Source organism: Podarcis erhardii, assembly GCF_964252035.2.
Source record: "Podarcis erhardii genome assembly, chromosome: 10".
NCBI classification, from domain to species: Eukaryota; Metazoa; Chordata; class Lepidosauria; order Squamata; family Lacertidae; genus Podarcis; species Podarcis erhardii.
This window is the reverse complement of record NC_138500.1, coordinates 70644600-70668023: the sequence shown is the minus strand read 5'-3', so window position 1 is coordinate 70668023 and position 23424 is coordinate 70644600. Positions and strand designations below refer to the sequence as shown.

At 41.6% G+C, this 23424-nt stretch overlaps 1 protein-coding gene across 3 annotated transcripts in view; it reads right to left on the bottom strand.

The window, feature by feature from the left end:
- Positions 1-23424, bottom strand: part of RELN (reelin) — a 308114-nt gene that overhangs the window by 37835 nt on the left and 246855 nt on the right. For all 3 annotated transcript variants that reach the window (XM_081879038.1, XM_081879039.1, XM_081879040.1), the window contains 6 exons: positions 19341-19570; positions 16594-16814; positions 14005-14152; positions 8633-8891; positions 4613-4862; positions 21-189 (listed from right to left, as the gene is read on the bottom strand). In XM_081879038.1, the coding sequence (XP_081735164.1) occupies positions 21-189; positions 4613-4862; positions 8633-8891; positions 14005-14152; positions 16594-16814; positions 19341-19570 (1277 nt within the window). The remainder of the gene's footprint in view (positions 1-20; positions 190-4612; positions 4863-8632; positions 8892-14004; positions 14153-16593; positions 16815-19340; positions 19571-23424) is intronic.

The window sequence follows — 23424 nt, the reverse complement described above, 5'->3', positions numbered from 1 at the left end:
ATATGCCAAAGACAATTTACCTGGTGTAAGGAGGAAGTGGCAAAACAATCCTTGTCCATTTATTGAATGTATCTGATACCAAAATCCTCTGGAGATGGTATGTACTGCATTCAACGTTCGTTGGAAGGCAGTCTCTCATTACTGGGTGCCATGTCAGACCAAGATCAATAGAATACTCTAGTTCAATAGCTAAAAAGGTTAAAATGAGTTGAATTGTCATGACAATGGTATCATCAAACTCACTGACAACAGTCCAGCATTATAATATCAAAGTGTATTGCCAATCAAACATTTCCTGTTTTGTGTAGGAGTCTGGAGTACACAGTGGTACCTTGCTTTAAGAACAGCTTAGTTTATGAACAACTTGGATTAAGAACGCTGCAAACCTGGAAGTAGGTGTTTTGGTTTGTGAACTTTGCTTTCGAATAAGAACATGTTCCACTTCCTGTTGAGTTTGTTCCATTTGTAAATTGAGTCCTCTGCTCCTATGGGAAAGCACGCCTTGGTTTAAGAATGCTTTAGTTTAAGAACAGACTTCCGGAATGGATTAAGTTCGTAAACCAAGGTACCACTGTATGGTCTGTAGCCTATGATGAGCACCGTATTGCTCTTAAAGGAATGCACATTTAGATATGATGCCCATAAAATTTTATGTTATGGGAGTGGCATAAATAAATAAATAAATAAATAAATAAATAAATGCACACAGGTGTGCAGTGCATTGTAAGAAATGCAATGCAAACAGGCCACCTGCAGTGGAATGGGATATGCATCTGAACACACAAGATGGAATCAATACAGTGGTGCCCCACAAGACGAACGCCTCGCAAGACGGAAAACCCGCTAGACGAAAGGGTTTTCCGTTTTGGAGGCGCTTCGCAAAACGAATTTCCCTATGGGCTTCCTTCGCAAGACGAAAATGTCTTGCGAGTTCCTGCGGGTTTCCCCCCCTTCCCCCCCTTTTCCTAAGCCGCTAAGCCGCTTATCAGCTGATCCGCTGATAAGCCGCTTATCAGCTGATCCGCTAAAAGCCGCTAAACCGCTAATAGCGCTAATCTGCTAAGCTGTCAATGGGCTTGCTTCGCAAGACGAAAAAACCGCTATACGAAGAGCCTCAAGGAACGGATTAATTTCGTCTTGCGAGGCACCACTGTATCTATTTAATGGCATGCTGAGAGATGTATTGTCACTGAGAACTAGTGGGGTGTCATGGTTAAGAGTGTACACTGTTAGCACACATTCTTGGCTCAAATTTCCACCCAGTCACAAGCTCCCAAGGCAGGCTTAGGCAAGTCACAATGACCACAGCTTCAGCCCTCCTCTACCCTTGCCACTTGCAGTTCATAATGCTGGCCTATCTCACACGGCTGTTGTGAGGATTACTGAGATAGCATAAGTGGAGGAGTCTGAAAAGATTAGTCACAGCGAGCAAAAAGAGAGAGACAGCAGTATCTCTTTACAAATTGCCTCCATCTTCTAAACTTTACTTGAAGGAGTTTGCTCACACATTTATGCACACCTCTTAATTCTTCATCAGTTGATTCCTTAACACTTGACGATTAGCAGCTGAATGCATGAACCAACTCTCTTGAAAAGCCCTGCGTTAAGTGTCACTGTAGCAAAACTTTCTATGTTTAGTCTGTGATGTCTCATTTGCTCATGCATCGTTTGCTGTTTCAGTCACAAAGGGATGAACATCAATAATAAATAATAATAATAAATTTTATTTATACCCCGCCCTCCCCAGCCGAAGCTGGGCTCAGGGTGGCTAACAACAATCAAAATAATCCAACATTCTAAAAACAATGTGCTAGCCAGCCCAATCCAACTTTTCAGTTTTAGATGTACAGTGGTGCCTCGCAAGATGAAAATAATTTGTTCCGCAAGTCTCTTCGTCTAGCGGTTTTTTCGTCTTGCGAAGCACGGCCATTAGCGGCTTAGTGGATTAGTGCTATTAGCGGCTTAGCGGCTATTAGCGGCTTAGAAAGGGAGGGGGAGGAAAAAGCTCGCAAGACTCGCAAGACGTTTTCGTCTTGCGAAGCAAGCCCATAGGGAAATTCGTCTTGCGAAGCGCCTCGAAAAACGGACAACCCTTTCGTCTAGCGAGTTTTTCGTCTTGCGAGGCATTTGTCTTGCGGGGCACCACTGTATTATCTAATCTTGATTCTAACACCTTGGTTTCAGTTGTATATACTTATACAATAATATAATAGTATAACTTACCTGGGAGTAAATCTTATTAAACTCAAAAGAATTTAGGAGGAATCCAGTGATGCTAGGAATGGGTGGTTTAGGATTCAGCAGGTCTCTTTCTGATGAGCCCTGCTGGTGTGGGGTAAGGGGTTCTGCCACTGCATTAGCCTCTGTTACACTTGCCCAAGGCACAGTCTGTTTTGGAGCTACCATGATTATGGTAGCCAGAGAAAGGCATTGAAATAAGACCAGGAGGGCTTGGGCTGTGGCAGTGGCCAAGTGACCGCCAAGGAAGAGTTAGAATTGCTCTGTGAGACATGCATAGGTTTGCACTGCTAACTGCTGAACATACAAAGATAAAATTCCAATCTCTTGTCATATAACTAACAGATCAGTTACAATTTTGTGTCTGAAGCCTTAAAATGTACCACAGATGTGTTGATTTCTTTTTTTTAAAAAAAGGTACATGTCATTTTCATATTATTTTGTTTTATATCAGCTTGTTGCTCTATGACTTATACGTAGGTGCCGGCTGTCCTGGTTAATACAACTCCGACAAAATAATGGTTGGCCGAACTAAAAGTGGGGGAAACCTAGTCATAAAACTAACAGATCAGTTACAGCACTCTTAACATTAACAGAATTGTAATGAACTGTGATTCCAAACTGAAGCATAATGATTATGTTTTGGGGCCCCTAGTTCATTTCCAGACTTAAATATCTTCATTATTTATAAGCAAATTGGTTAATCTACTTTAGGGATTTTCTTTAAGCCTAATTTCCATTTTACATACAGAATCTGAAGTAATTGCTTGCAGTCAGTTGACATACACGATCAAACCTTCCTTTGGTCTAAGTTAAATCAGCTGTATGTAAATGTTACTTTGTTCCAATTTACAAAGGTGCAAGCAAGATCTAAGGTAGGAGTGTGGTCTCTGGGGGTTGCAGGAACCATAACAGTTTAAAGCATGACACACCATATAATGCAACATTATATGGAACCAATGTTAGAACAAGAGATTCACGCTGGAAATGTCAAGATGCTTTGTCCTAAATTTGTACAACTCAGAATAAAGAACAGCCCCCCCGTTCCAGTATCGGCTGCTGCTGGGTAAGTTCTGGTGCATACACACAGTTCACAACATCCATAAGATTTTCCTGATTACTTTAAAGGGTGGGTCCACATGTGTACCATTGAAGTGTATGGGAAAGCTGCTGAGCTGATGTGTGTGGCTCAAGCTCTGGACTGGAATATAAGGAAAAAGGAATAATAGGAACTGTACGTGTCTGACTATTTGGTCACGGTTGTGGGCGTTCAGCACACCTGAGACAGACACACCACACTATGCATGTTCACAGTGCCCTGCCAATATATAAGACATATCCCCTCATTTAATATTTATCCCTCTTTCCCCAAAGATATAGTGACAGCCACCAACTTGGATGGCTTTAAAAGACGATGAGACAAATTTATGGAGTTATCAATGGATACTAGCCATGATAGTTCTCTTCTACCTCCACCATCAGAGACAGCATGCTTCTGCATACCAGTTGCTGGAAATAACAATTTGGGAGAATGCTGTTGCACTCAGGGCCTGCTTGTGAGCTTCCCATAGGCATCTGGTTGGTCACTGTGAAGACAGGATGTCAAAGTGGGGCCTCTGGGCTGATCCAGCAGGGCTCTTTTTCTGTTATTATGTGAGGACAGTGCTTCCAGGCATGCATTTTAAATTTCAGCTCTATTCATGAGCCAGAAAACTCAGCAAGTGAGTGGGCCCTTATTTTCCACCAGTACCTGGGATCTATAAACCTTCAGTATACACTGTCAGGGAACTGACATCAGAGCGAGAGGCGGAGGCAGGGCTCCAAAGCGATGCCGGAGAGGGGGCCAGCAGGGGGGAAGGAATTCAGTGTCACACCAGTAGAGAAGAGAGGGAGATGGAGGAATTGGAGACAGGTCTCCAAGACCCTTCACCAGAGACTAGTGGGGAGAGCGCTGACACGCCTCTGCCTTCCCCTTACTTGCGCAGACGAGTTCCGCGCAGGGAAAGTAGGAGGAGACTTGGCGTCAAACAGCTCTTATGCTGGAAGAGGTTCAAGAAACGCCCACTGACGGATTCTGCAAGTGACTGACCGGCCACGGAGTGTGAGCTGTCAGCCAAAGCATGGTTGGCCAGGCAATCTAACTAAAACTGAAGGCAACTTACGCACAAGTAACCCCCTTACAACCATTACATACACAAACCACAGATGGGAGACTTCCAAGTACGCCAAGACAGAAACAACAAATCACAGTTCTCTGGTGGGAAAGCCTGTTTTAGATTCTGTATCTTTCATTGGAGAGTTGAATGATGAACAATAAACAACGACATCAGAGAAGGCTGGCAAGTATGTAAATAGCAAATGCAGAAGCCTTTACCATAGCAGGAGTCGGTGACAGAGCAAGAAGCTGCAAAGTCCAACTGAAGGAAAGAATCCTCATTAACAGCAATGTCAGTGGTGACAACATAGCGAGTGCTTGCTTTCTCAATGAAGACCAGGGCATCCCCAGTAGAACCACACACTGGCATTTTTGTTCCTCCAGGGTGGAGGAGCCATTTCTTGCTATCCAGGGTACTGAAATCATCTTCTAAGACTGTGTTGCCAGAGATGTTTCCGCCAATAAGGATCTGGAACACAAATGCAAGGGTTTGCTTACTTTTAAAAAGTTGAAACAGATGCTGAAAAAGCAGGGGCTTCTTTACTTTTCTTTCCAAGCACGCCTAAGTCATTGCTGATTAACACAGGGGCTATTGACACTTATATTCAATACTTCCTGATTGTTGTCAGCCTACACTGAATGTATGATGAGGCCACCAACAAAGCTCTACAACATACAGGTTATGAGCTGGCCCCTTCAGTCAAATGAATGGTTAGAAGTTTTCGGTGTGGCATGATTAGAAATGGGGTGGTGGTGGTGGAAATAGCGTGGCTCCAGGATTCCTCCCCCCCCCCCACCAGAGCAGGCATGTTGATGTCATCTGTTGAAAAGCCAGTGTAACTGACGGATCTGCCTTGCTTTCACAAGTGAATAGTTGATAATGAAGCTTTCAAGTTTCACAGTTGTTTGTGGCAAATTAGCATGGAACGAGAAAAGCAATCAAGCATTTTTGCTTCTCTGTAATATTGTTTTGCACTTCTAATTAAAAGCTGAAGGTTGCATTGCACCTGACTGAAGATTTATTGTGGAAGCTCAAGGTGTTTTGCAAGTTGAACCTGCAATGGTCAGAAGTAAGCACCACTGAGTTCAATGGAGTTTATCTCAGGGAATTATACACAGGACTGGAGTAACGCCACATGGTTGATCAGGGATGTGAAACTAGCCCATTTCTTATGTATTTATTTTATTTGTATACCACTATGTCACTATTTGCGACATCAGCTGCCTAAATTTTTTGGTTCTCTGGTCTGTTGTGATGATCTTGTGCCCTTCAAAATTTACTACTATACCACCAAGCATGATGAACATAGTAGAACACTCAGATGACCAGAACTCGCCCTATCATTAGGCAGATTGAGGCAACTGCATCAGCAGCAGAACTGGGAGGCAGCCTCCTAGCTGGTCCTCCTGAGCCCACTAGCTAAACCTTTCTCTCCCAGAGGACCTTTCTCCTGTTTTGCACACCTATAACTGCCCTGTGATGTTCAGGTGCAGTGGAGAATGCTATCCTGTTGCCAGTACTAAAATAAGATTCTACAGCCAGACCAGTCAGTGGGGGCACCATCTTGTTCTTTGCCCCAGGACTGTGCAGATGATTGAGCAATGATGACTAATAATGCAGAAAACACCACCAGGAGTATCGCATCTAATTAGTCATGTACAATTCTTATTTAGTAGTATGTAATCACCTATATGAGGCTTTCTTCAGACTTCAAGAAGAATACTGATTGTTTAGAGGAGAATGTCAAAGATTATGCAAATCTTCAAATATAAATTATATAAGGAAAGACTGGAGATAGCAGCAGGACATGAAGGAATTATTCAAACATTTATAAAAGGGTGCCACATTTTCCATGAATTTTTGGAGAAAGTTGTTATAAAGTACTACATAAGCGGTATCATACTTCAAAAAATCTGGTGCTATTTTATGGTTAATAGGCACATAGAATCATGGAAAGTTGGAAAGGAACACAAGTGTAATCTAGTACAACCCCTTGCAATACTGGAATATTTGGCTCAGTGTGGGGCTTGAACGCACGACCCTGAGATTAAGAGTCTCATGCTCTACTGACTGAGTTATCCAGCATCCTAGGATAATTATTAATAAATGGTGGAGGTAAAAAGGTGTAAACTCAGATGCTTTTCACACGTGGGAGAGGGTATTTCAAGATTAAGAATGACTTACCTGAGATAGCAGAAGTTATTAAGATACACTTATTCTAAAAGTGTCCCTGTAAGAAGTAACCTATTGGCTTGGGTAAGAATTGATTACAAGTATAATCGTACCTGCAAGGACTGAACTTGTAAAACACTGAACCCTTAGTTGAGGAAGAGCTTTAAAAGGTCTGGAATTTGTGTAATAATAATAATAATAATAATAATAATAATAATAATAATAATAATGGCTTGGTTCCTATGTTAAGTGAATGGAAAGGAGGTTATGAAAAGAAACTTTCCCACCCCCCTTTCCCCCTTGCAACCACCCTGAACCCCTAAATGCCTCTGCCTGCTCCCCCTGGACAATTTCGGATGAAGTGATTCCACTCTCTGCCAACAGGTCTCGGAATGCTTGAAAATTATTCATAAATGTTACTTGTACTTACTGATATAACATAGTCATAAGTGTACTTTTACCATTGCTCGTATCTTCACCAATGGTTAGGGTATTAAATAAACAGTAGGCACTTCATTGTTGCTGTTAGACTTAAATAATATCTAGTTTGTTGTCCCCTCCCCCCGGCCAAACTTAAAATTAATTATTTATATTTCTTCTAAATTCAGTTTAATACTGTTTACTTTGGCAATAGCTAATTAACAATGAGTAACAACGAACTTCTGAGCAACACTCTTTTCCCTTTAAGCAAAGAAAACAAAATTACGTCTTGTGTTCTCGGCATTTGCTTCTACCATAAATTTCATATCCAAATATCTGAGACCATTAACCAGAGGCAGACAACTCAAAATTAAAGTCACAATATATAAAATATTGAAAATGATTCCGGGCCCTACGCAACAGGCTCAGAGATTCACCCCTCATTCTCGTAAAGCTTTTATGGAGATTTACATGACAAAGACTATGGACTATGGTTAGGTCACACAATCCCAATGCACATTTGTATACAGTAATACCTCGGGTTGAAGTTGCTTCATGTTGCTTCAGGTTACGCTGCTTGCACATGCGCAGACGCTCAAAGTGACATCACGCGCATGCGCGGAAGCGGCAAATCGCAACCCACGCACGCATGGATGTGCGGACGCAGTTTGTGTTTGCTTCAGGATGCGAACGGGGCTCTGGAATGGATCCCGTTCACATCCAGAGGTACCACTGTATTGTGAATGTGCACTCAGCTAAATTCATTATCAAACACCTGTTGGTGGGGATTTTTATTTATTTATTTTATTTGTATACCATTTAATCACAGTCATCTCTAAACAGTGGTCCACCCTCTCCCAGAAAATGTTTATTGAATCGGCAGATTGACAGCACTCTGCCCATTGTCCTCTTTGGTGCTGTACACAGTCCAAATAAATGGGGAATATAAACACAGCCCCAGGCATTGGACCAGCTCTGACCAGCACAGTTTTCAACTCCTCCTTACCCAGCAGAAGATCTGGGCCTGACAGCTTGTTGATCACCTCGCTGGAATCGGCCCAATGACTCTGGAGAAACAGTTCTTTTAACAACAACAAACTTTATATTTGAGTCATGTTCGCTGTGATCAAAAGTTTTAAATGCATCCAGATCAGACTGTTTAAAATATATGTTCCTCTTGGTTAGTGGAAAGCAAAAGTTTGTGACTTCTTAAGGGAGAACACATGCTCTCCATGCAGAAGGTCTCAGGTTCATGGTGACATCTCTTATTAAAAAGACCTTCAAGAACAAAGTTAGAAAAGATCCCTGCCCGCATCTTTGGAAAACTGTTGCCGGTCAGAGTAGACAATGCCCTGGCTCTCCTCCTGACTCAAATTCTTCCTTTCTGCCTCCACACCCCATATTTTCCTTGCTTTCACCAGCCAACTACTTAGCAGAGGGGCATGAAAATGTACAACATGACAAATGGTAAAGTTTTACTACACATTAGTGTACGAGTAAATTAACTTGATATGGAGCATTCTTCCCTCCCAGCAGCTCCATGTTTCTCATGAAGTGAAGTTCTGCTAATCATGAAAAGTAGGGAAAGTACAGGAACAGTATTCAATCAAAGGTACTTACTTTCCTCAATAGAAAGGATTACATACCTGGTCAATGACCCACGGGCTGTAAAAATGTCCATTCTCAGATGGTTGCCACCAACGCAGACGACTGGAGGGAGAACGAGCTTTTAAGGGGATTTCTAGGGCAATGTATCGTCCTACGTTGCTCGAATTGCTAAAGAGAAACTCCTGCAGAAGATTCCATGTGAGGCCTCCATTAAGAGAATACTGTAGCAAAACAGGCTGGCTTCTGGGATCTGGTGCTGCCTTACCGCATCCCAGTCGCATGAAGAATTGCACAAACCTATAACATTGGTACAAATGACAACAACAAAATAATAATAATAACAAGAAGGAAAGTGTCATAAATCAAAGACAAGATGAAGAAGCTTGTCTTACTACCATGAAGGAATCGGCAGCTCTAGCCTCATGATAGAGAGCTGGGTTTTGTTTTAAGTACAGAAAACAAATATTCCGTAGTGGGAGCCCAGCAGTGGTTTGAGACAACTTGAATTGGGATTTAATAGAAGTTGCATGGCACCCTCTTTTTAGGTCACCATTTTTAGTACAGTACACTGTTGTGATGATGATGCATTTGGCTTATAAACTGAAGGGGCACCACAGAGCGGAACAAAGCTATTTATTTATCCTCCAGGCATTAGCATGCAATTGATAGACAGAATTATTTATATAATGCAGATCCCAGTACATTTGATCCTGCATTCAAATTTTTACAATTTTAAGCTCAGAAGCCTAGATTATGAAGATAAAAATTCAGCCTTAGGCTACAGTCATTTGTTTTATTAATACAAGGGAGAAAATAAAAAATCTCCGGCTTCTCAGGATTTGGGACCTGCAAAAACACAACCTTTTATAACACAAAAAGTGATTACACATTGTGTGTGTTTGTGTGTGTGTGTGTGTGTGTGTGTGTGTGTAAAATTACTAAAAGATTTATGGAATTACTCTGCACTGAAACCAGAAACTTACAGTACTATTTCATTAAATACAGGGGCTGATTCTAAGAGAAACAACCCAGAAGCATATTCCACTTTGATATGCACTCTTAAATTAAGTGTATCAGATATTTCCAACACGGCTGCAGTGAATTTGCCAGACAATTGCATCCTTTCTCATTACAGCTGATCCCCTCCTTGGAGTGAATTCCACTTTCAATCTTAACAGCAGCTTCATCTTTAACTGTAGTTAATATTAGTAAGGTTCCATCTTATCAAGGGTTTGCTAAACAGCTTCAAATCTTAGCCCCTGGTTGGCTAATCATAGAATTGTAGAGGTGGAAGGAACCCCAAGTTTCATCTAGCCCAACCCCTGAAATGCAGGCATCTCAGCTAAAGCATCCATGACCAGTGCTTAAAAACCTCCAAGGAAGGAGAGTCCAATACATGCTGAGGGAGTCCGTTCCATTGTTTAACAGTTCTTATTGTCTGAAAATTCTTCCTGGTGTATCTTTAACTGTATCCTAATGTCCCCTTTAGGGATGCGGGTGGCGCTGTGGGTAAAACCTCAGCGCCTAGGACTTGCTGATTGTATGGTCGGCGGTTCGAATCCCCGCAGCGGGGTGCGCTCCCGTCGTTCGGTCCCAGCGCCTGCAAACCTAGCAGTTCGAAAGCAGCTCCGGGTGCAAGTAGATAAATAGGGACCGCTTACCAGCAGGAAGGTAAACGGCGTTCCGTGTGCTGCGCTGGCTCGCCAGATGCAGCTTGTCATGCTGGCCACGTGACCCGGAAGTGTCTCCGGACAGCGCTGGCTCCCGGCCTATAGAGTGAGATGAGCGCACAACCCTAGAGTCTGGCAAGACTGGCCCGTACGGGCAGGGGTACCTTTACCTTTACCTTTAATGTACCCTTTAATTGTAGTTAAAGGGGAATTTGCTGGAATGGGATGGCAAGAGCCCTTTTGGGCTTTTGTGTGTGTGTGTGTTTACTGCACATACATCTTTCTTCTCTCAAGATCATGGATTCAGGCCGGCCGCCATTGTACCCATGCACACACATACAAAAGCCCTCATTTATGTGTGCTCTCTCTTATAAAAAGCTCCCTCTATGGAGGAAACAAGCACATCAAATGGGAAGGTCCTCTTCCCACCACCCAATACTTCGCTAGTTTTCTATTTACAGGGAGTTGTGCTTTATTTTATTCTTATTGGTGCATGAACATTTAAAAACATGTCCTTCCACTTTCAGCCTGAATTTGCAGTCAATTCTACCATCTCAAGATATCCCCTCTGCAATCGGCTGAGTCTATAAACCACCTATTTGCTAATTTCCATATACATTGCCTTGGTAGGTGCAATGAGTTTTCATGTTTATCTCATGTTAGATTTTCCATGTGGTTCACAAGGCTGAATGTTTGCTGTTTATTGTTGTGGTGCACACAGTTACAGCTGCCTTTACCCAAGCACCTCATTACTTTGAGAACAATGGCTAACAATTTCGGTCTTATATCCTATCTCTCTATCTATGCTTTGTGGGTAAATGGGCTTCCAGAGGGATATGTTGTACAAGGGGAATGCCAAGAAACCCACATACTAATAAGTCAATGAATTCAAGTACTCAGGTATATTGTTAGTTCTTATCACTAACGTTGTTCTTCAGAACATGGAGCATTTCAAGCATCCTGTTCCAAAGAAACCTATTATCAATGCTGTAAAACAACACTGGGGAGCTATATGTAGTAGCCCATCAGCTGCAATGGACTAGATTTATTGCAGGCAAGACCAGGAAATTTGTCCTCATATGTACACAGTACTTCAGAGAAGGCAAGACAAGTCTCTTTTAACAAGCTTCATGCACCGCTTGTTACCTTCCTTCCATTTTCATTGTTGATGACAAAGTAAAAAAGGTTTCAAAATAAATGTTTATTAGTCTAGCAACTTTCTACAACAGCTTTTCAAATGGAATCTAAGGTACAATTCTGCACCGTGTCATGTGCTTAAACACAACTGGAAATAAATAGCCAAATGTGGTGGGGGGGATTTATTATTATTATATTGAGTTTATGGCCTGCTTTATCCTGAAGGTTCATTTTGTTATCCTTTGGTAACATAAAATAAAACAGAGTGATGTCCTTGGCTTATCCCAGCCATTAAATGTCTGCTCTTACAGAAGTGTCTCACGCCAGTCCTGAAATACGCTTAGCTTTGGGGAACAGTCATAGCTTTAGTGGTAGAACACAAGCCTTGCATGTTACCAGGTTCAGCCCCTGACTTCTCAGAAAGACCTTTGCCTGAGACCCAGTCAGAACTGATACTGGGTCAGAGACATCAACAGCCAGGCTATATCAGGCAGCTACATATGTTCACCTTGCAGACCTCTAGGGAAGTTTCTGAAAACCAAAGCAAGTAGCTTGTTTTCTTAACCTGGATTCAAACCTGGTATGTGGGTAACACTGTTGAAAGGACCTTCTTGGCTGATGTAATCCCTGCCAGGCTGAAGTATGTAAACTGAGCCCAAACTGGGTTTTTAAGGCCATGACCAGCACTTGGAATTGTTTTCACAAAGCTATATTAAAAGCCAGTGCAGACTATGGAACGGAAATGTAATACGCTCCCAGAAGCATTAACCTTCAGTGAAGTGATTTGCTTTGTCTTCCACCAGCTGCAGCCTCTGAACAGTCTTCAAAGGAAGCCCTATCAAGAGCATGGTAAAGTAGTCTGGCCTAAAACTCAAACAGATGTGAGGACTAGTTTCCAGATCCTAATCTGAGAGGAAATGTTGCTGTTTTATTTGGGTGCATGCATTGCATCACCCCACACTCAAGAATACTGGGAACTGTAGCTTGTTAAAGGTGTTGGGAATTATAGCTCAGGGGTAAACTACAGTCCTTAAGATTCAGAGAGGGTAGCCAAAATGTACTTAAAACGTGTGGTGTATATGCATCCCTAATACAGTGCAATCTAAATTTGCTGGTTATGTGACTGAAACCCACTTGAAAATAGTGACAATCTAGATATTTTATGGCAATATGCAAAAAATTGAAGGTAACATATGGTAACCCATATGGCATGTGTAGAGTAGCTTCCGTCCAGTTTTTATTACAAAGCATAGCTCTCACTATTTGGGTCTGTTTTACTTCTTTTATATCCATGTAGTATGGAATGAACAAGGGACGCGGGTGGCGCTGTGGGTTAAACCACAGAGCCTAGGACTTGCCGATCAGAAGGTCGGTGGTTCAAATCCCCGCGACGGGGTGAGCTCCCATTAGTATGTAATGAATATTCTAATGGTCTGTGACTTAGTAGGAGTCAATTCATAAGTCCAAAGGAAAAAATAAACTTAAAAAGAAGGGCAGGATAATAGACTAAGAGCCACCCTGCGCTTTGTAAGCAAATGTTTAATTTCAAACTTGCTTATGTTCTTTTCCTGTCTAAATTTTTGGACATAGTCTCTTTCATCAAATAAGTTCTAAGCAGGTCCAAAATGACAATACGTAACCTTTAACTTTAAAATGGGTGTTTTTAAATAGCTCTACCCGAATTAACTGGTGACAGCTTGATTAGATTCTGTCAGTGAATTATTGTAAACAAATGCCTGCAATTCAAGGCAAGCGTCAGATATTACAGAAAACAGAATGATGAATGCAAAGTTACTCTGGTAATCAACACTGCAGTTCCAACAATGATTCATAGTGGAGCTTCCTATTAACAGAGCACTTAGTATGCAATATATTTCAGTGTGATGGGATTAATATGCTATTTATCAAGGCAAATGTCCTAGGCAAGATGCTGACATCCTAATCTTGCAGACCACATTTTGGTGCATTCATCAAAGACTCGCCTTAAATGGCAATGATTGAGGTTACTATGAAAATCATACGAAGGGCAGAGATGGCACAAGGCACTTTGGTGCCTAAGGCAGAAAATGCAAATGGCATTCCACTTACCCAACGGTCTATGGTGGCAGAAATGTAATAATAAAATTTAAAACTATACTTTGCAGCCCTTTAATAGTACCCCAATATATTTTGCTTGGTCAGGCTGTCTCACCCTGCTACATAGTGTCAAATCACCTGACTCATCAGTGGGTAGATTTTACCGGACAACATTAATCCTGAAATTTATTCTAGTCCTAGCAGCCTTCACTGGGGGGATAGACTCTGAGTGACAGCACTTGGGTGGTAAACTCTCTATGGATTGACTTCCAGAATTCTACTGCAACCATTTCCTCTTTGGTTGGTGGGGTAACATGCTAAAACTTAAGGAACACAGAATGCATTGCTGGGGATAGAACTCAAAGTGGGGTGAGCATTTCTTTGTTTTTTGGGGTATGACTCGGTCCAAAATGCATCTCAAATGAGTCCACATTAATGCATCTAGCATAAGAGAAGTACACAAAACTCTTCATCAACAAATACTCGACTGTCTCAATTAAAATTTGGAAACATTAAAAAAAGGTTACCTGGCTTGTGACAAATCCAGATCTCTTGTCATCAACATGCGTAAGCCTTCTTCGTTAAAGAACAGATTGTTTCCTCCAGACAGGACCCCACATTTCCTGGATGGCTTTCCACCACTCACCAACAAAAATCTATCAGATTCCAGCTGACCTGAGTGCAAGGGACACAGTTATTTAGGATTTCCCCTGTGGCATTTCAGTTAAGTGAGAAATGACTAATAAATCATTAGTCAGTAAAGTGGGGGGGAAATTGTACAAGCACTTTTCAACCATAACATCCTTCCCAGAAACCACCAGAAAAGCAACATTAAATAAAATACACAACCATAGCTTATGTTTTTCAGCCTTCCAGGAATTGCACTCCAATACATGTATACTCAGATGTAAGCCCGACTCAGTTGAATGGGACTTACTCCCAGGGAAGGAGGTACAGGAGTGAAACCTCTACATATAAATTCACACAAAAAACCCCCCAGATATTTGCAGTGGGAGTGATGGAGGGGATTTTGCATGGGTAATCTCCCAATCTATATTTCAGATTTGGATAGTGTCTTCCATGAGGAATGAACTGGGGGTGCATTCAGTTATATGTAGCTAGGTTGACTGAGTTACACTGGCATAGCCCTAGCTGAGTCCCATCTGCCTATTCTAAACTCACTTATCTTGGTGGTTCTTAGGTTTGGATTGCACTGTTAACTCACACACAGAGCACACCCATTGAACTCAATGGGCAAAGCTAACTTAGAATCATAGAATTGTAGAGTTGGGAGGGACCCCGAGGTTCATCTAGTTGGGACCCCCTGCAATGCAGGAATCTCAACTAAATCAATGAAACTATTTGGCTTTAGTAGAAATGATATAAGGAGTTATGTATAAATAAGTATTAAGTTTTAAGCTTTAAGGTATTTTATGGTAAGATAAGGTTAAAATAAATTAAGGCAAACTGAATGACAGAATATAGTGAAAGATGGAAAGGATTTGTTGAGTTAATTAATAGGTTAGACTGTTAAGATAAATTACCTAATAAAAATTGAGAAAGATGGAAAGAATTTGCTGAAACAAATAATTAAACTAGAATACAAAAAGGGAGGTGCGAGGAGGTCGATGAAATAAGTAATTGGAAGACTAAGATATGGAATATTGGTTGTGTGTTTTTTCTTCTTTTTTATTGTTATTGTAGTATTGTATTATATCTTTTTTCCTTTTTATATATTGTAATGTATGTTTTGTTAATTTTGTTGTTGTTTTCTTTCCTTCTTTTTTGTAATTTTTAAACTTTTTAAACTTTTAATAAATATCATTTTTTTAAAAAAAGAATCTCAACTAAATCTTACATGGCAGATGGCCACCCAACCTCTGCTTAAGAGCCCCCAAGGAAGAAGACCACCATCTCTGGTGAGCGTCTGTTCCACTGTTGGACAGCTCATTTAAGTGGATTTATTCTGAGCATGATGTTGTTGAATATAACACTAATATGTATATCTTATAGTTGAGAGAGTAATCTCATGAATTAACAGTACAATATTGGGAGGAGCCCTGAGAAAGCTGATATAACACAAAAAAGGGAATGTGCTGAGAAGTGATGAGGTACGTAGTTAGATAATAACAGAGAAACATTGTGGCAGCAACTCTACCACAATTAAGTGCTTGTTGAGTTTTGTTGAGTTTCAATAGGAGAGATTTGAACATGCACAGTTTTGTAAAAAGGAAACCACTTCAGAGCCAAAGTAATAATTCCAATTTCAAATGTCAATGCAAAAGTGCCGCTCTGCCAACTCCACCAAGGCACTCTGTGTAAGCTGTTTTTCTGCTGCTGCCATGTAAACATAGCAAGTGGGCAGCTTTCTTCAGGGAATGCGGCGTAGCCTAATGGTTGAGAACAATTTGAGAAAAACTTGACAGGGTAATTCTATTCTGTTTGGAAGTCTGTTTTGATGGGCAGCTGTTGGGGCTGAATTCGTTTTGGTTCTAGCTGGTTCCACTGCTGAAAAGAGGTTTGCAGGAGTATTTGTGTGGCCAGGATTTGTTGGTGGTGAGGGCCCGCCCTTTATATTCTAAAAAGGCATGCAAATTAAAATACTTGGGCTTCCTTTTAAGAGTGTACGCTTTCACTTTGAGGACTCATTCCCAAGTTACTCTCCTAATGAATTAAAACATAATCAAACATATAACACAAGGCAGAACAGATGTCATTCCCTGCCAGCCAAGAGAAGCTGTTGGAATCTGTCTCCAAGTACATTTGAACTTCCCTTCATTTGCCTAACTCTCTAGAAAGGTGAGTTTCTCGGCTAATATCTTCCCTGACATCTTCTTGCCAGCTGTTGGGAAGAAAGGAAGCCCACCTATTTGCTTGCTCGGTGGACAGCAACAGCTGCCAGAGAGGATGGGAACGCAACTTGAGCTGGTGCAGGATATGTGTGCAGGAGTGGCAGGATCGAACTAGAACGCAACGTAGAGTATCTCACTGAAGTAAATGGGACTAAAGTGTGCCAAGAAACTAAGAAGAAGTTGACTTTAACAAACCTTTAAATGGTTTGAGGGCACAAAATATTACAAAAAAAGTCCAAACATAATAATGTCAAACAGAGGTACCTTCAAAATCATCCTTCAGAAAGTCAGGATTCTTGGTGCTTATTCTACAGGTTGGTCCGGAATAGCCAGGATCACAGATGCACTTTGTCCCATTGACACAGCTGCCATGACCATTACACATCTCCTCACACTGTGGCCCAATATACACATTGTCAATGGCCCAGGTCACAGGTTGAGACGCAGCAGGATAAAATCCCTGGTACCATCTGAACCTCACTAATCTGAAAGAAAGCAATGCCTTTTATATTAGCTGCTCTTCTACTGCATTACGTTTATGTAAAGTCTAAAATACACTTTTATGGCACAGAGTATCGGTAGGCAAAGCTATGCTTGTGGTTCGAGGACCCGAACCCCGCGCAGTGGAATGAAACACAAGGACACGTGATATAAGGTTAATGGGCAAGAAAAGGCCACAACTTTATTGATTACAGCAAGTGAAAAGGTATTGGCTTAGGCATTGGATTACGTCAGCTGACTCCAACCACTCGGAGAAGGGTGAGTCTAAAAAACAAAGGGGGTTTACAAAAAGTGAGGGCTGGAGGCTGGGAAAACAACTTTGTCAGTGGCTAAATTCCTTTTCCTGGCACTCAAGTGTCGGAAACGTATAACTGAATGCCTTGATGTGGGTTATCTGTGAGAGGTTTAGTACTGTGGCCCTACCTTATTATGTACCCCTATGATGTTTTAGTTTATAACTCTGTATTGTGTTTTATTTCTGACTATCGGTCGAATAAAGGAAATTGAGTATTGAGCAATTTAGGCTGCTGTACACGCCCCCTTGAAGGCACCTGGCCCAGGTCACAGGTTGAGACGCAGCAGGATAAAATCCCTGGTACCATCTGAACCTCACTAATCTGAAAGAAAGCAATGCCTTTTATATTAGCTGCTCTTCTACTGCATTACGTTTATGTAAAGTCTAAAATACGCTTTTATGGCACAGAGTATCGGTAGGCAAAGCTAAGCTTGTGGGATTCATCCAACCTGCCATATCCACCCTACAGCCCACCTAACCATGTGTTGATACCTTGCTTGAAATTGCAATATAAAAACCACAAAATACATCATACAATTAAGAATAAAAACAAACCAATAATTCCCCCCTCTCGAGGAAGAGGAGCGTTTTTGCCTGGTGCCTAAAGGTGTATAATGAAGGCGCCAGCTGAACCTCCCTGGTGAGAGCATACCACAAACAGGGAGCCACTATAGAAAAGGCCCTGTTCTCGTGTTGGAACTAATGACACCAGCCAGGCACCCTCGCTGTATTGTTTTAGATGTCTGCTAAAAACTTATTCATTTCAGAAAGGCTTTCAAGATATATAATTTAGGTTTTGGTAATTGTTTTTTAAAGTTTTACTGATCTCACCAGTTTCATTGCTAATTACCGTATTTTTCCATGTATAAGACTAGGTCCCCCCCCCCTAAAAAATAATGTCAAAAATTAGGAGGCGTCTTATACACGGATACATCTCCCCCCATTTTCTTAAATCTGAGTCCCCAAAAACATGGGGGCGTCTTATAGATGGAAAAATATAGTATGTCTATTTCTTTTTTGTGTGAAATTTAGCTGTGTTTTATTAATAGTTTTATTATGTATACCACTCAGAGAGTTTTGTGACTCTCAAACCTTTATCAAACCTTCTGAATTAACAAATACTGCAAAACAAAACAAAAACCTATTCTGCATCCATGCTGAAGTGCAGGTAATAAGTTACATGCCAGAGAATGCTCTTCAACTGGGCCTCTTCTCCAGAAGGATTACTCAAGGAGTATAGAAATGCTTTGTGATTTTGGGTTGGAACAGCAGATATGCACAGTTAAGGGCTTTCCAGACATTCAGATGTTAACAATAATCAAAGATGCATGCACATATTTAAAAATTAAATCTTTCATTTAATTATTCAACATCAGGGGTTTTTTCCCCCCAGACTTTGTTTCAGTTCCTCATATATGATCATATGAGCTGCTGTGTTTCTCTACCTTGTGGCAATCTCAAGCGGGTTATCACAATATGTTTTAAAGACACAGGATGTTTCATATGAGTGTCTCCAGTTGCCAGAAATGATCCCTAATATCCTGAGTGATACATGCACCATGGCTCTGAGACAAGTCTATGGCTTTCCTAAGTTTTATCATTCACAGGCCTGGTTCTGCATTAGGCTGCAATTCAAACATGACATCTCAATGGCATTTCAGGCTTGATTCAGAATTTCTTTTATCTTTAAAATATAATGTAAGAAACATATGTAATGTATAAACTGTATGCCATCAGCATAGTAATGACACCTTGCTCCCAGCTCTTAATGACTGCTCCGAACAGCCTCATGTAGATGTTAAATAGCACTGGGGGCAGCTAAGTACCCTGTGGACAGGGTACCGAGGAGCTGGGAGCCGAGAAGCACTCATCCAGTGCTACTCTCTGTCCATGGCCCTGAATATAAAAACGGAACCATCATAATATGGTGCTTCCAATACATATCCCACTGAATTGGTTCAGGAGAAGACCATGGCCAATGGTATCAAAAGCTGCTGAGAGACTGAGCAGAAGTTAACAATGTCACATTCCCCTGTCCCTCTCACAATAAAAGGTCATCCACCAGGGCGATGTTTTCCTTGCTCTGTAAACTACCTGGAAGCCACCTGGGTATATAAATATACAAATAACCAGCCAGTCTTTGTGTGCTAAAGAGCAGTAGTGCTGAAAAACGGATATAAAGAGAAAGGCTAGGTGAGCAGCGTCAAGTACTTACCCGCAAAGGTGTAGCTTTCCAAAGTGGATGACTTCTCTTCTCCACCCCTGGGTCGTTCCGGCATAATAAGTGCTGCTTGGATGATGCTCTGTAGAGCATAGAGAACTGAGGTAGCTGCTGCTACTATAACATAAAGGAAGAAGCAGGTGCCAGGTTGCCCCCAAATCTCGGGAGAATTCAAGTTTCACTGGGTCAGCAGATGAGCTATCAGTGGTGCATCCAATATTAATCTGAAGTAGAATAAAACAAAACCTAGAAGATTGCATGGCCTACATTTATGGATGCTTTGCCACTAGCCAACTCTATAAAAAGGGTGAATCCCTGGGCCAGAGGTTCAGAAGGGACTGTGTCTCCTGGTGTTCCCACTTAAGCAGGGCTTATGGCACTACTGAGTCTTCTTTTCTTGCTCCTCTTTGCCCTGTGCCATTCAGGTCTCTGGGCTGGCAGAAATATTAATACTGGCAGAGTGGGCAGAATTCTAGGTCCCTGAAGCTGTCAACACCCACAGACCAGAGACATCATCCCAAGTGCTCAACCGCCATAACGGGAGATAAAGTTACAACATGAGTACTCCCTTCCCAGTTGTGCCTCTACACCTGTTTTGGGAAGATCAGAGTGTTTTATTCATATCTGAAGGAGATACAGAGAGCAAGACAGACAGAGCAACTATCTCCAACTAAGTTCTCCGTATAGTACTCATTGAAATTAATGGGCTTAAGTTAGACAAGGTCACTGATTTTAACAGTTCTATTCTGAGCAGGGCTGGTACTGGATAAAACTCAGATCAGTTATCCTGACCTCCCTTCCCAAAGAAATGTGTCTCTATAGGTTCCCGATGGAAGTCTTTACAAGAGAAAACTCATTAATTTCTCAAGAATGTATAAAAATCTGCCCCACACATCACATTAGTACCACTTAGTTACCCTCAAATGTTAAAAATGATTGGAAAATTATTACACAGCAGAATTATAGTACCTAGCTAGTAGGAAGAATCAAGTTAACTGAAGAAATTAAAGGTGCAGGTTCATTGGCTGATGGGCATAAGGGTAAAGTGAAAGATTTCAGAAGTGCAGAGACATATGCATTGCCTTTGCACATTGTAGAAGGGCTCGGTTGACAAATTGCTCTGCCAGTGAAGTTCCTTTCATGGGTCCCTCAAAATCCAGTGGATTGTTGGGCAGTATGAAGAAGAACACATATACGCTAAATTCTGAACCACAGGATTCCACAGATACACTCACAAACATGCCAGAAATCTATGCAAGGACCAGACCTGATATAAGTAATTGCCCTCCCATTGACTCCAATGGGAGAAAGCCAATAAATGGGAGGCAGTTAAATGAATTCTACTTCCCTGGTGCTATACTTTTTCTATTCCTCTCCTGAGCAAGGGATGGCTTTGATGCAATGGAACTGTACATTTCCCAGCCACAGCTTTAGCAAAGAAAAAAAATAGTTCCAATGCCAGAGAAACATGAGAATAAAATCCTGTACCACATTATGGAACCTTGCCTTTTGAGAGTCCTCTTTCAGGGAACAGCTATAACAGTGCACAAGCAGTTGTTTACATAAACTTCTAAAATACACCACTTATAGGCATTGGTTCCAGGGGTCTGTGTGTAAGGGCAAAATCACGCAAAGCCAGGAACCCTGAGACCTGCCCTTCTCCCATGAGTGTGATGGCTCTGGAGGGTTCCCAGGGCCCTTCAATGACCTTCCCAGAGCCTGGTAAGCAAGGAGAACCCACTGGGTGTGGGCAGTGGCGTAGCGTGGGTTGTCAGCACCCGGGGCAAGGCAAGTAATTTGCGCCCCCTAACCCGTGGATTTGCGCCCCCTAACCCGTGGATTTGCCCTAACCCCAGATGTTGCGCCTGGTGCGGCCGGCCCCCCCTGCACCCCCCACGCTACGCCACTGGGTGTGGGGGTGGGGAGATAAATAAATAAATGGGGAATGGGAAAAGGCTAAGGTTGCAATCGTGTATGTAAAGTAAGAATAAGTTATGACCCCTTGTATTGTGGAAAAATGTCCACTTTGTTCCTACCTTTCCCCTGAGCTCTTTGAGGCAAGAGGGAGATATAAATGTGTCTGATAGATAGATGAATAAATAATGTACTGAACTAAATAGAAAATGAAACTATTTACGGTTGAAAATGTTAAATACTGAATATTAATCAGCATAATGCACATTAGTTTTCCATAACTAGGTCAAACACCTACTGATCTGGAATCCAAGAGACATGGTACAGCAGATCAAGTTCTTTGAATCCAGGAGTGTGGGATGGCAACTTTTACTGCATTATGCATAATGACTTCATGTTTATCAGCCTGTTCCAAGACCTCAGCTGAAGACATTTAATTTTTATAAAAGCAAAATGCCTTCGCCAGATGCCAAGATGTGTGTGCAGGTCTTATGGGGTAAGCGCACTGAAGAGTCATTCATGTCTGAATGTGACCTCAAAGGCATTTGTTGAACAAGCTTTTAATCTATATTTTAAAACAGAAAACAGTTTGCATTCTATATATTATTAATTCGTTGTCATGACAAATTGAAATGTGCATGAATACACAGCCAAAGCAAATTTTCTAGGAATACACAAGGCGTACGTTCAGCTGCTTCTTAAACTGCACAACAATGTGTTGTGACTATTGATGTTCTGCATGTGCTAGCTGTATACAAATAAATGTGTGTGACCAGAGCTGTTTTTCACTATGAATGCTTCCCTTATTCTCTTATAATGGCAATGGTGTCCACCTGAGAGGTGCCAGAATTGGGTTCTGCCAAGTTCTGGCTGAAAAAAAGCCCTGTGGGAAACGCACTTTGGTTGCAATTTTGAATTCAGACTCTCCAAAAATATACTAAGTCATTCTCAGAGTACACCCAGTGAAATCAATGGGCTCAAGTTAGTAACAATTGACTTCAATTAACTTAGAAGTCCATTGATTTCAATGAGTCTTCTCTGAGTATAATTTAGATGGTACATAGTACTTGACGACAGAAATATACGTTATGACAAGCATGAAAACGGTGCTTCTCCCATCCATTTATAATCCATACAAATATAATGACACAAATATATTGCATATTTCTTTGCCCCACAATATCAAACAATGTGGAATGGGAAATACAAAATTAGGTGGTAAAACGAGACACACACAGACACACTTGTTCCCTTTATGGAAATTGTCTTTTTGCGCTGTTATAGGCTTGGATCCAGAGAAGCACCTCACACATCTGAAAAGTACCTCCACCCCTCCAGCCTAGCTTTCTGTGCAGTTCTGTATTTCATATGAATCCAATCAAGAGGGTCTCCTGAACATCAGGAGAGGCTTTTCAGGGAGTTTGGGAAAGGGCTGCCAGGGACAGTCACTCTATGCCTACCAATTCCACCAGTGCCTCTCCACATCCAAACTATGTTTTGTACGTGTGTCTATATGCAAGGGCAGACCTACATTTCTGGGGTCCTGAAGCTTGAACTGTTATGGGGCCCGATTTGCAACCAGCAACAAGGTCTGGGTAACCACTGCTATCGTCTTCAATGGGGTTGTTACATGACAGATCACCAAACCTTTGCAACATCTCTGCTACTGACTCTCAAACTTTGGGATTGTTGAAATATAAACCAATTTTTTTAAAAATAATCAATTTGAGTTGTGCAACTCAAATTGGGTCTAATGGACTCAAACATTTTAAGCCGTGTGGACTAAATTCACTTCTGGGATCCCTCCAGCATTAGCAGCCCTGAAGCTTAAACTTCATTAGTTTCATAGATCTTCCCCTATCTGTATATAAAAAAGCGGGAAATGTACAATGAGATGACATAGCGTGTTCTCCTTCATGGAGAGCACGTGTTGCAGTGGGGGCTGCCAGGACACTCCAAAGTTGGGGGCGGGCTAATTGATTGTTGGCCACTGATGTGATTGGGGCTTCCCTTGTTGGGAAGAAGTTAATGTTGCCATTTGTTGACTGACAGCCAGAAATGCTAAAACTCCTTGCACGAGGCTAGGGCTTCCTCTTTTTGCCCGTGCATCGGATTGCCCGTCCCCCCCTCCCTAGAATTAGGGTTGTTCGCTTTGACCTTGCTA